This window comes from Anopheles nili, chromosome 3 (assembly GCF_943737925.1).
Source record: "Anopheles nili chromosome 3, idAnoNiliSN_F5_01, whole genome shotgun sequence".
Taxonomy (NCBI): Eukaryota; Metazoa; Arthropoda; class Insecta; order Diptera; family Culicidae; genus Anopheles; species Anopheles nili.
In genome coordinates this window covers 36,572,758-36,585,581 of record NC_071292.1, presented here as the reverse complement: position 1 = coordinate 36,585,581, position 12,824 = coordinate 36,572,758, and the positions used below count along the sequence as shown (strand labels likewise).

At 38.1% G+C, this 12,824-nt stretch overlaps 2 protein-coding genes across 2 annotated transcripts; one reads left to right on the top strand and one right to left on the bottom strand.

Annotated features, from left to right (window-relative positions):
• Positions 1-8,134: 8,134 nt before the first annotated feature.
• Positions 8,135-8,983, top strand: LOC128725156 (proliferating cell nuclear antigen). Its single transcript, XM_053818880.1, has 2 exons — positions 8,135-8,630; positions 8,697-8,983. The coding sequence occupies exons 1-2, from the start codon at positions 8,135-8,137 to the stop codon at positions 8,981-8,983; spliced, it is 783 nt and encodes a 260-aa protein (XP_053674855.1).
• Positions 8,984-9,669: 686 nt separating this feature from the next.
• On the bottom strand, positions 9,670-12,329 carry LOC128726094 (DNA replication licensing factor Mcm6). Its single transcript, XM_053819883.1, has 4 exons — positions 12,238-12,329; positions 11,135-12,168; positions 9,851-11,055; positions 9,670-9,777 (listed from the first exon to the last, which is right to left on the bottom strand). The coding sequence occupies exons 1-4, from the start codon at positions 12,327-12,329 to the stop codon at positions 9,670-9,672; spliced, it is 2,439 nt and encodes an 812-aa protein (XP_053675858.1).
• Between the last annotated feature and the right edge of the window lie 495 nt (positions 12,330-12,824).

Below are 12,824 nucleotides of genomic sequence, written 5' to 3'. Positions count from 1 at the left end.
TGTTGCAACCACAACCAAACATACCGAGTGTACTCTTATTTCGAGCATCCCATTCCTCCTTTCAAAACAATGCTTCTGCCCAGAAGCGTCGTTTGACGTCTGGCGGAGGAGTATCGAAGAAAATGTACCAACCCATTTGAGGAGTAATCAAATTGACCTGAATCAAGTTCAATCAACACTGGTCTGGCTTAAAATTGGTATTTGTGGTGGAATGACCATCTGAGAAGGGACAAGTTTGCGCCAAAATTCAAGTACTGGCTAGGCGGCACTTTCTAGACCAAATATTGCTTGCAGATATGTGAGCTATTAATAACATTTATATAGCAAATGTCGAACATCAAAAAGGAGGTAAATATTTCAACTTTTCCTTTGTGGTTTCATAACTTGAATTTCTGCTTTATGAATAATTGCAGTTCAAAAATATTGAATAAAATAAAGCAGTATAATACGCTTGTACGTCCTAGAGCATTTTGCTATCTATTTCCGCTAGTATAGGAGTCTCTTTTACATTGAATAGTTTTCAATTAGCTCCTAGTCCTTAACATACAGATTATCACTATCGCCGCTTTCCCGTGATCATTCATTTTGAAGTTGAATTCGTGTTGAGTATTTTCCGCTTGCTTTATGGTTGCTCGAATATTAATGAATCTTTGAAAAAGAGCAAAATGATGAATACAAAAAAGGCTACTAATAAAATGAGTAGAGCAATGAAAATATGAAAAAAAAAAACGCCCAGAATATTCCATTTGCAGGCATGCTTGTTTGTGTTGCTTGCTTCCGCAGTTTCTACTCTCTCGTCGCGAAGTTTGCGCTGCCATTTTGCTAGTGCTATTTTTTTTGTCTTAGTTTAAATGTGGGTTTCCTTCTCAGCCCGGATTGTAAGCGCTGAATGAGATGTAAGCTCATCTTTGTCGTGAAAAAAGACAGCACATAAAATCAGCCTCATCCAAAGGTCCGGTAAGGACATGATAGAAATGAAAAGCATAAATGGTGATGGTTTCTATCGAAACATTCTGCGCTACGATTTACTCACTAAGCAGCAGTGATGCTACCTCGATTCATTTACATCCATCGTGTACTCCAGATTCACCAAAACGAATGACTGCTCACAACTGGACGATGGGATAGAAGCTCGAAAATAACTTCCGAAGTAAAGAAAATACAGACCACATATTCTTATTTCAGAGCCGTAAATTTTAAAAATGTGTTTAAACAAAGCTTTTGTTAATAATTGAATGTTTTTTTTTGATTATACATTAAGAATTTTTTTTTTTTCATTTACATAAAATGTTTAGTATAGTCAAATTGATCGTACTTTTTTCGATCAATTATTGCAAATAACTGAGACCAATTACTGAAATGTCTAAAGTCATAATATACCAAAGTCATTAAATGATCTTCAAAAATAAGGATATAAGTCAATCCCGTCTTTTTAAAATTGCTTAAAAATTACTCAATCAATTTATTGATCGCTCCTTCGCTCATACGAGTTAACATAGCTTTAAACAACTATTTAGCTTTAGTCAAATGTCACTTCCCGGCATACTTCGTTTCGTAAAAGTGTTTTCGCTACTTTTTAGTGTTGAATTCTTGGAAATAGCTCTGCATCATGAGGGTTGCGTTAAATCCTAAAAAAGAACCCATTTGAGCTTTTTCAAACGTCGTTTTCAATTTCCTTCATCACCACGTTCTAAATATAACACCTCGCCGCACATGTTCACCGGAACGAACGTAGCAGCATTAGCGGTCGAATTCACGCGGTATTTGTAACTGCCACAACAAGTCATCGAAAATGATGCCAACACAGGTCAAAGTGCAATAGCAAAAAAACCTATCGCTCGATAGCTACTTAAAATCGTTGAACCGTGCAAGCCTACCGTAGATGCCGAACGATGCAATAGCATGTACCAATGAATTTAGCTTTCACTGCCTCGTCCGATGAGGTTTGGAATACGGTTAAATCATCGAGCTCACTTCGTTTACTTAAGTTTATAACTGAACAATAAAAATATCTAACGACTTTTCCTCCTCTAACTCACCTCGAACAGATATCTATTGAATTTAACGGTGTTAAAATTTATTTGATTTTGTCCCAAAGCTTTAGTTGTGGTGTTATGAAAACTATTTTTAACTACCTAATGTCAACTTAACTTAACTTAAGTCATGCTTTCTAAACGCCGTAGAAAAGAAACTATGAACTTATTATGCAACATTTGTTGTTCATCCAATTTGTTCAATTTGTTCTGATCGATGCAATGTTTTCACTCTGAACCATTTCTATAGTCGTCCATCAAATCCGTCAGACAAATTGTTTCACTACGATAATCCAGGCACGGCAATGTTTCAAATATCTCATTTTTGAGAATTTCCCCAAGCTAAACATCAGTAAGGGGAACACCAAAAATACATTTCACTTGATTAATACGAAGTCGGATACGTGCGTGAAACATTACCAAATGATAGTTTTCTGAATGATTTTCTCCAGGTTTATGATTTCTGCTGCTTGATTTCAATCATCATTAATAGTCGATCAACCTGCAACGAAATGTAGAAAGCATACCGGCTAAGATCGGTGCACAACCATCTATGAGCTATGCACATCACGTTGCGCTGTGCTAATGCTTTGATGGTAGCGTGTTTTATATCTGCTTCTAAAGTAAGAGGACATAGTGTATTAAAATACTACGAAGAAATCAAAGCAACGTTGCAATTTCGATTCACTCGATCAGTGTTTTTTTTTGTGCAATTCATTTCTATTGGCCCGCTTGATGGCACGTAAGATAGGATACATTTCAGTTTCAGGTAAGAATGGTGTAAGAAAAAAAAATGGATCGTCAATTTTTCTCTTGGCAATACATACATATAGTCCTCCTACTCATGGCCAAATTTCGGAAACAACCGATTATGATAGGAGTCGAGAAGAAGCCAAGTGAATAATAAAAAGAGGCTATTGGCGACGAAGCATCGTGAAAAGCATCGTTGCAAAATCTGTAACCGTGTTCAACGATATACGGCAGGAAATAAGCTCCGGTAAAAATGCCCTATAAATCAAATGGTTCATCTGTTTCTTAAGGTGATAGCATGGTTCTTTCAGTAAACTTTCCAAAGTGATGTATTGCTCCCAGAAGAAACAATCGAGCTAGTTGGGATCGTTTGTAATATGCCGCATGTTAAGGAACACACTGCAACACCCCCGATGACTGACCCAACGAGTCCGAGGCGGTGATAGTGCAAGAATGCTGTATTTTTTTGGTAAATAGCACATCCACGCCATTTTCACATACTCCACAGTGCAGCGGAACGTTCCTTTGATTCCCGCTGGTCTGATGAAGTGCTGTGAATTTTCAGGTTGACAGTGGCTAGATTAACAGATGATGATCATTTCTGGCGGATTTTCTTTGCGAATGGGTTCAAAAAAGGCTATATTCTCATACAAGACTTTTTCAACTTTATAATAAACTAAAACAATCGGTAGTTATATACAAAAACAAACTTCCTTAAGCTCTCTAGTAACATCATACCAACTTTTTTTTTAATTTATTTATTATACCATCAAGGTTCATTAATTGTTTTAGTGTTATCTGCTAACATAGTTACAGTTTGGTTGTGATTATTTTGTTTTTATATATGATTAACGAACATTCAAATTGCTTTTGAATCGTTCTATAATATTCTTGCTAATTAATAAAAGGAAACAATTCCCTGTAAACACTTTTCAATTTTCTGCATGGTTTTAAACAAGCTCATCAATCACTTCTCTCATCAGCTTCACATAGAGTTTTTCTTTGATTTGATTGACTAAAATTGATTATTATGCACACGTATATGCAACGGACTCCAAAAAACACGTTTTAGTATAATTTAGTTGCACTATGTATCCATTTTCGTGAGAGTCTTTTTGAGAGACTTTCTCCTCCGGCGAGGAGTAACTCAGCCCGGTAACAACTACTTCCAGCGCATGCTTACGAGAAAGAAAAACACGTGTTTGCATGAAATGCTCTCTTTCCTATTCGAATGTGTTTTCAAAATGACCGGCATGTGAAACATAAACTAAAACGCAGCCTGGTACAAGAATGAAGGTGCTGCAAAAATGAATGTACGTAGGGCCATTGACGCGTCAAATAGAAGAACTGCTAACCGATCCCAAATGCAATCAGTAATAGCGGGAAATATTTTTTTTTGCGTTTTAACTGTGGCGCAAAAGAGAGTAATGGTAAAAATTATCCATAAACAATACACCACACGTTGCAGTCTTTGTCGTGTTTTACCGTTGGCCTCAGAGATGATTTAGTTCAATATTTTCATAGAACTGTGGCAGTATTGCTTGCCGTACGGTGCATTTGAATTGGATACCGTCGTATGTGCATCATAATGCACCGAAATGAGCCAACGGCAACGAGTCGTCCCATTTGCAAATGCAGAACTATAAGAAAACATTGCCGGCGGCAAGTCGAACGCATGTTGGAAATAATATACAACCTACAGGAGTCACACTGCATACCGTTTTACCTATCCCAGCAGGTGGAAGCAAAAAGATTTAACAAAACGACGTTCACTATTGAAGCAGTTTTTCAAATCTCTGTTCAAAACTCAATTCTTAGAAATAATCGCAAATAATATAGTATTAATTACTTAGATAATATTACCAATAAGATGGATACCATACTGGAGCATTCCTCTATCATTTATCGCGACATTTCATCTTATATTTTATGAGTTTTTTGAAAATTGTATCATTTTTACAAAAAAATTGCATTGCAGTAAAGTTGATTCACGATGAAAATTTAGAAAATTATAACTTTAAAAGAATATTGCCGTATATCTATGCTTTCGTAATTTCTAGACATATGATAAAGGGTTCCAAACGTGTAGCATTCCTGCAAACTATCGATATATCAATTTTAATAGGTCTCCACTTAATAGTAACGTGCAATATATAGTTGTATCCGTTTCGCATTAAATTTGAATACTTTTAAATTGCTCCCATACCATCCTGTTTTTCGGGCTATAGTCTCTTTCCAATTGGATCATGGATTGGCCGACGCGTAGAACTTGATGCACCCTAAACGCATGGCCATCATTCAATCTGGAAGGCCTGGCCATTTTCTGCATCGTTGGTGTGTGAACAAGATTCAAGCACATTCACGCAAGCCATCAACACCACCGAGGAAAAGGTTTATACATACGTAATACGCTCAATTATATGCAAATGAGATAACACCAATCAAATTTACATACATCAGACACGTACGCTGCTAGCTTTATAATTAATTTCTTGCTAAATTTTAGCTCCTTTAGCTCCGCCGCGGTTAGTAGCTAACCCTTTGCACTAGTCTGCTTATCCATTCTACAAATCCGTACCTTCTTAAAGCAATCCATCTGATAAAGAATGTTCTTTTACCCGACACGGAAGGATCTGGTAAGGTGGAACCGCTACCGTATACAGCGGCTCAAGAGACCCGCTAACATGTCTATAAAGACGTGTGGACGGTTCCAAAATCTATCGTCGACAGTAACGTGAAGAGACAGGAAGTAAAATAAAACCCAACATTTTTGAGCTAGCTAAGCCTACATTATTCCGGAATGCAAAACCGCTTGTATCGAAATATGGCGTCGATAGCGAATGCGTTTTCATATTCGCATATTGTTTTATTTTCTGTTTGACAAACAAAACTGTTTGTGTAGTTCGATGAAATTTATCTGAAATCATTACTTTACGTTTTCTTTCTTCTTTTTTGCAAATTGTTTTTATAATTTACTCCATGTAAGTGAAATACAAATACAAAAATTAAAATAGAATCTTACAATCTACAATTTCTCAAGTTGAATCCTTGGTCTAGTTCAACGCCTTTTCTGGCTTCAACGCGTTACTTCAAGACCTTTAAAAGATCAATTGGCCAAATCATAAAAGACAAAAGGTATTAAGAAGAGAACATTCGATTCAACAAAATGGAATCGTAATGATGATCGCATCAATAAATATACAGTGAAAAGTACTGTTGCAGTTGAATTATTATTTTTTTCAGTTTGTGGTAACTATTATTTAGCTGAGTGTCAACATTCATGTTCAACATACAGAGAAACAATATTTTACATTTATTTTGTAGCTTATGATGATAATTCGATTTCTCATATTAAGACATACTCTCTTTCATGAATTAAGAAATAGCTCAATTTGTTTGTTTTGTTTTGTTTTGTTAAACATTCCGTTATATGTATGCAATTTTTTAATAGTTAAAAGAAATAGACAGTATACATTCGAACTTATCTGCTTCAATAGTGATATAATGGCAACGATTCGTAAACATAGTACATAGTACGGATAATAATGTAAAGTAATTAGATGCTTTTAATTCTTAATTAAGTTTAAGGCTTTATTTCAATTTAAATGGCTTTTAAATGGCTTTCAAAGGCAATTTAAATTGATATAACTTCAGACGATAAGAAAATCGAAAGCTTTATTTCACAGCTTTACAATAAATGACCGTTAGTGATAGCTTAGGCAAAATTCCTTGTTTTCGGCAATGATAATATGCAGCATCATCAATATTTACATGTTAGTTTAATTTGTTGTTAAGCAAACGTATTTCAGGTAAAATCAATCGTTTCAAGCACTCGTTACTCTGAAATGCGGATTTAGCTTTCGGTAAAAACTTCCTGGATTAGCTTCAAGCCACAACTTCCACCTACATTTGTTACATGTATTGCAAGATTGACTGTAAATCGTAATCCAAAGTTCGTTTTTGACTTACTTTAGGGTTACGACAGCTTTCGTTGTTTATTCATTACTGCTATTTGCACTGTCAATGATTCCGTCCGTGCACGAATATTCAGTGTGATTGAACCGTGATCACATACAATCGTTGCTTCTCGAAGTGAACGGTTCTATCCGGTGTATTTCACTGTAAGGCATATGACTCTAGATAGTCGAGCCTATAAAGAAGTGGGCAACCTTTGAATATATTATAAGTGACTCTTTGGAGAATTCGAATATAGAAGGCTACATCCCATTTCGCAAAGAAGAAGAAGAACCGTGATCAAACTGCAAGGGAATGAAAGCAAAAGAATGATAGGGAATATTTCAATATGCGTTATTTTAAATTAGGAAAAAATCTGATGAAACTACGAAGCTTTGTGATTGAGCAGATGTACTATTCAGATCAGATCGAAGGTTTTTGCAAATAGCGGGGCTATGCTGTGAGGATCAAGCTGTCTTGACTAGCGTGCAACTATAATTATAAGAAAAGAAGAGGCGAATGAAGCAAACAAGCTCCAAGCCTCTCTAAAAACCAACAAACAATTATAAGTATCATTTCTGTAGGGAATGGTGTGCTGCATCATTTCAATGTTTCCATACAAAATTCTAATATTGCGAATAACAAAAAATAATTTCATAAAGCAGTTTTTTCATACATTAAAAACGCTCAGGCTTACTTTATTCCATCTACTGCTCTCAATAGAAGAAAAAACTTAACTATTCATTTGGAAAACAGAAATTTTGAAAAAAATTCGACATCACACGAATGCAAGTCGTCAAGGTAAGGTTCCCTTTTCATTATTCGCATACTGTAAAGTGGACCTTATAATCGGCTCACTAGTGCAAAAGCATTCTTTTATACATTTTTACATCACGAAACGATGTGGTCTACATTAAGAATCATAAATTCAATACGGCACCTAGAAGTCTAAATGAGTCTCACATTTCTATCCTTAATTTTTTTTCTCATGTTGATGAATTGAATCTTATGATGGTGAATGACGAAAAATTTCATAACTGCTTGATAGACCACATAATTGATAGACCACAGACTTATGGACACGTCGGAGCATTTTGCTCCGGGCAGAGCGTTTCGCATCGGAGCAGAATTGTGGCAGCGCTTTGACAATACTCTGTTGTTGTTTCGCGCCAATTTTTGTAAGCATCTCGACGGTACGCCAAGTTGTCGAAAATTCCGCTTATTTGCCTTTAATTCGTGGTGTGTGAAGTACACGCGCAGCAGTCCTCCTGTGTTTTGCATTTCTCCTTAATCTGCTTAAGAACGGTAAGTGTCCTTGTATCCAACAACTCGTGGTTTACGGTACTAATATTAAGTATTATAAATTAATGCGTGGTTTCAATGTATGTAGCCAGACAATGTTTGAAGCACGACTGAATGCTAGCAATGTCCTCAAAAAGGTCCTTGATGCCATCAAGGACCTTTTGAATGAAGCTACATTCGACTGCAGCGACTCCGGTATTCAACTGCAAGCCATGGATAATTCCCACGTATCCTTAGTATCACTGTCGTTGCGCTCGGATGGGTTCGACAAGTACCGTTGTGACAGAAATCTGTCCATGGGAATGAACTTGGCCAATATGGCCAAGATTATGAAGTGTGCAAACAACGATGATACACTGACCATGAAAGCGCAGGACAACGCGGACACTGTTACGTTTATGTTTGAATCACAAAACCAAGAAAAAGTGTCCGATTACGAAATGAAATTGATGAATCTGGATCAAGAGCATTTGGGTATTCCAGAGACAGACTATGCTTGCGTTATTCGGATGCCTGCAATGGAATTCGCCCGCATCTGCCGTGACCTGTCTCAATTTGGCGAATCCGTGGTCATCTGTTGTACCAAAGAAGGTAGGGAAAATCATAAAGAAAGCTAATTTGCTACGAAAATTTATCAATTATATTTGTTTTTCATAGGTGTGAAATTCTCCGCCTCGGGTGACGCTGGTTCTGCTAATATCAAATTGGCGCAAACTGCGTCCGTCGATAAAGAGGAAGAATCCGTCATCATTGAAATGCAAGAGCCGGTTGCACTTACTTTCGCATGTCGTTACCTTAACTCCTTTACGAAAGCCACACCACTTTGTAACCAAGTGCAGCTGTCTATGTCCGCGGATGTACCATTGGTAGTAGAATATCGGATTCCAGATCTGGGACACATTCGCTATTATTTGGCCCCTAAAATTGAGGACGATGAAAATTAATTTAAATATTCATTTAAGAACACTTCCGTTGTGAGCTTTTACAAAATATATCTATTCTTCACAACGTGCGTTTTGTATTCCACCGCTTTCGAATTAATTGAACGAAAGAAAATGCTGCTCCTATGTGCAGCTGTTTTAAATGTGCTCTTCTACTGCTTTCATTCACTATGTTCAAAATGCTCTTCATAAATAACTTGATTTACTCATTAAATTCAACTAACATAAAACATAAAGGTAGCATAACATCAAAAACTTTAAAAGCAATAAATAACAGCGTTACATTTCTGCTACACCAAACAGAACAGCTTATTGGATGTTTTCCTTTAACTACTGACCGCAAAAGCTGACATGTTCGTTCATGTTATGACTAGTGAAAACTGTAACTTACGCAAAGAAGTAAGTTTTCGTAAGGCAGTCATTTTATTTTCTTATGATAAAAAGTTTCCTTTATTAGCACCCAAAAAATGTGATAAGTCCTGCCAGCTAACAGAAATAAAAAAAACAAGTCGGTATTTATACAAACCAACCTAAACAATTCTCTCTTTAGCGCGTCAATTTTTATTACGTTGTGTCAGCGAGAACTCGTAAAAAAACGCCAAATTTAAAATTAAAACTTGTTATTTTATTAGAAAAAGAAATATATTAAATAAACACAACTGATTCGGTTTCAGCAGCATTAGGTATGTCTAACTTTCTACAATATAGTTGGGATGAACAACCAGCAGCATGTCTTCGTCATCGCTTGTGCCCTTTTTATCCAGCTCTGCATTTTTCAACGGAATGATTACTTGGTCCTGAAAGACGTAAAATTCACCATCCCATAATTTTATTCCCTCGAAGACTTTGCATTACTTTGCATATACTTACGTGATATATTAAACGATCGATCACCTTCTCAATGAGCATTTTTCTCTCCGTCAACTCCTCCACCGTTTCCAATTGATCCTCTACCTGTCCTAGGTACCAGTTAATCAACTGTGTCTTACTAATGCCTTCTTGTTCCGCTTCTTCCGACTCCATACGGCTTTCTTCGTTTCGCATATGAATAACCAACATATTCGAAAGATTTTTGTATTCCTCGAACGAAAGTGTAAGCTTCTTCTTGGTAACTGCAGGAGTATCATGGCCATTTTCATCCGTTCCAGCCGTGCCATTTGTTTCCTCTGAACCATCTTCTGCCGTATCCATTACGTTTTCAATTTCATCTCCATCCTCATCTTCCAAGTGAATATCGGGTTGTTCGACTCTTATGATGGACTTGTTCAACAAACGATAAGCTTCTTTCACATGAATCTCAGTGACCTCTTCGCTGCATTCCATCTTGGCCATTGCTTCGCTCAGACGAATCATACTTTCCAGTTGCCGTACGGTAATTCGCCAGGTACTTTTACCCGTTGTACCGGTATCTCGTTGACGCAAATGTCCGTAGTTTTCCACCAACAGCTCCATAGCTTGCGGTTTGATGACTGGTTTAAATTGACGAGCAAACATTATGTATCGAAGAACATCCTCCCGCTTGTATACCTCGTTTGATTCGGTTTCAACGAAGGAATGAAGATCAACTATCTTACGTGCAATCGCATAATCTACCAGCTCGTTACACTCGTCCACCAGGATGAAGAACAGATCAAAACGGGACATAATTGGAGCAGTCAGCTGTATATTTTGCTGTAAAGATTTCGAACGATCGTACCGTCCACCGATAGGGTTAGCAGCGGCAAGGATTGAAGTTCGGGCATTCAACGTGGCCCGGACGCCTGCTTTAGCGATGGAAATTGTTTGCTGCTCCATAGCTTCGTGGATTGCAACTTGATCATGCGGATCCATCTTGTCGAACTCGTCAATACAACAGATGCCATTGTCTGCCAGCATCAACGCACCGGCCTCTATAACGAAATCAAAGCTTTCCTCGTCTCTAACCACGGCTGCTGTCAATCCTGCAGCTGAGGACGCTTTTCCCGAAGTGTACACTGCTCGAGGTGAAAAATCTGATACTTGTTTCAAGAATTGAGACTTTGCCGTACTGGGATCGCCCACAATACAAACATTGATATCGCCACGAAGAGTAGTTTCTGTGGAGAGGTAGTGATAGTAAGTAAGATATCATGCTGTATTCTGTAAAATTTCTGCCGCTCATTGACAAATACTCACTCTCTTGGGTAGTTTTTGCCACTCCTCCGAACAACATCAACAATATACCGCGTTTAACTTCATCGTTACCGTAGATCGACGGGAAGAGACTGTTGATCAAGTTTTGGTACAGCCGCGGGTCTCGTGACATTTCATAAACCTTGTTCCATTCCGCATCAGTCATATGCTTCTTCATGTCCTCCGACGTGACTTCACTCATCGGCCTATCAGTGCCACCGAATCGCGACGATGTAACTTGAACCGAGCAGGCCAGGAATGCCATTTTATAGTTCAAATCTCGCATGCCCAACGCTTTCAAGCCACGGATACCTTCAGCCGCATTGTCACCATGCTTGTGGCGAGATCCTATTTCTGCTTTTGCACCCGGCAATTGCAGTGCTCCGACGTCCGGAATAACGATCAGTGTCCCGGTGAAATCGTACCGATCTCCGGCTTGCACCGTCTCAACCAATTCCGCCCGCAGGATCACCTCTACAGAGCGTGGAATGCATCCTCGAGGTAATTCTTGCTGCGTCTCCTGGATACGCACCTTCTGGAAATCTATGAACAATGATTTGTCTACCTCTAGCATAAACCGACGGCGATTGGCGCACACTGGATTACGGCAGATGGTTGGATTGGTGAACTTGAACTGTTGTTCGACATCTCTCACTTCGGTTTGGCAATCGAGGCATACAAATGTGCCGGTTACCAGCTCCGGGTGCACCGGATGCGTACGAACTACTTGCCCTGAGATACAAATCAGGGTGCCAATCTTAGACGTGGTCAATTCGCGAACTCTATGGCGCGTCGCCACGTCCACGAACGATACGTAGCATTCTTTAGCTTTTTTCAGATTCGTATGATCGCGCACAAAGTTCGACACCGATTGGCAAAGGAAAGGGAAAATGCGATAGTACTCCTCAATAATGGCAGTAGCCAACGTTTGGTTGTATTTTTCAACATCCTCAAAGCTCACTTCAAGCGTCGATCGGTCAGGATTGACCAGCTCTTCCACCGTTTTCAGGTACTTGATTTCACCATCTTCTTTGAACCTGTTGAACGATAGAGCGCGAGCTGTTATCGGATCACGGCAACCAACGCAGCGCCCCAGTTATACTCACTCTTCGAGAAATTCCAGGAATAATTTCTGGCAGCGAAAACCAACTTCATCGCGTACGCGCAGCTGTCCCACGTGCGCATCTGCTACATCCATGGTAAGCTCACACGAAAAATATGTTCAAATGCAAAGACTAACACACCAGTTGAGCATACGATTACGCTACAAACAATCAAATTTTCTGCACCAGACGTTCCTTGTTCAAGCGCTACCGCGTTTGTTGTCACAATGCGCGCCAAACTGAAATGTCATTTGAATTCGATTTAGACAGCTGCGTCGTTCGAGTCCAGCTTAGTGATGGGCAGCAATCTAAATATTCAGCGGGAGCAAAACGCTTTCGATGTAAGTAAATAAATAGCTGAATAATAAATAATAGAGTAAGTAAATAACAGAATTTATTTAATAGAACTGTTCAATTAGAATTATAATATTAAATTAGTTAATTACAATTGTAGTTTTTTTATATTAGTTATAATTGTGATAATAAATAAGCATTGGAATTGTAATAATAAATTATAAATTAGAATGAAAAGTATATTATAGTTGATTTCATTTCATCATTAGCCACCAAGATTTATGTAAAATTTATCA

Bases quoted from the DNA above. Each gene is read 5' to 3' on its own strand.
- LOC128725156 (XM_053818880.1), top strand. From the start codon at position 8,135: ATGTTTGAAGCACGACTGAATGCTAGCAATGTCCTCAAAAAGGTCCTT. The intron at 8,631-8,696 runs GTAGGGAAAATC...TGTTTTTCATAG, and splicing joins CATCTGTTGTACCAAAGAAG to GTGTGAAATTCTCCGCCTCG.
- LOC128726094 (XM_053819883.1), bottom strand. From the start codon at position 12,329: ATGGATGTAGCAGATGCGCACGTGGGACAGCTGCGCGTACGCGATGAA. The intron at 12,169-12,237 runs GTGAGTATAACT...ATCGTTCAACAG, and splicing joins TTCCTGGAATTTCTCGAAGA to GTTCAAAGAAGATGGTGAAA. The intron at 11,056-11,134 runs GTGAGTATTTGT...ACCTCTCCACAG, and splicing joins GGCAAAAACTACCCAAGAGA to AAACTACTCTTCGTGGCGAT.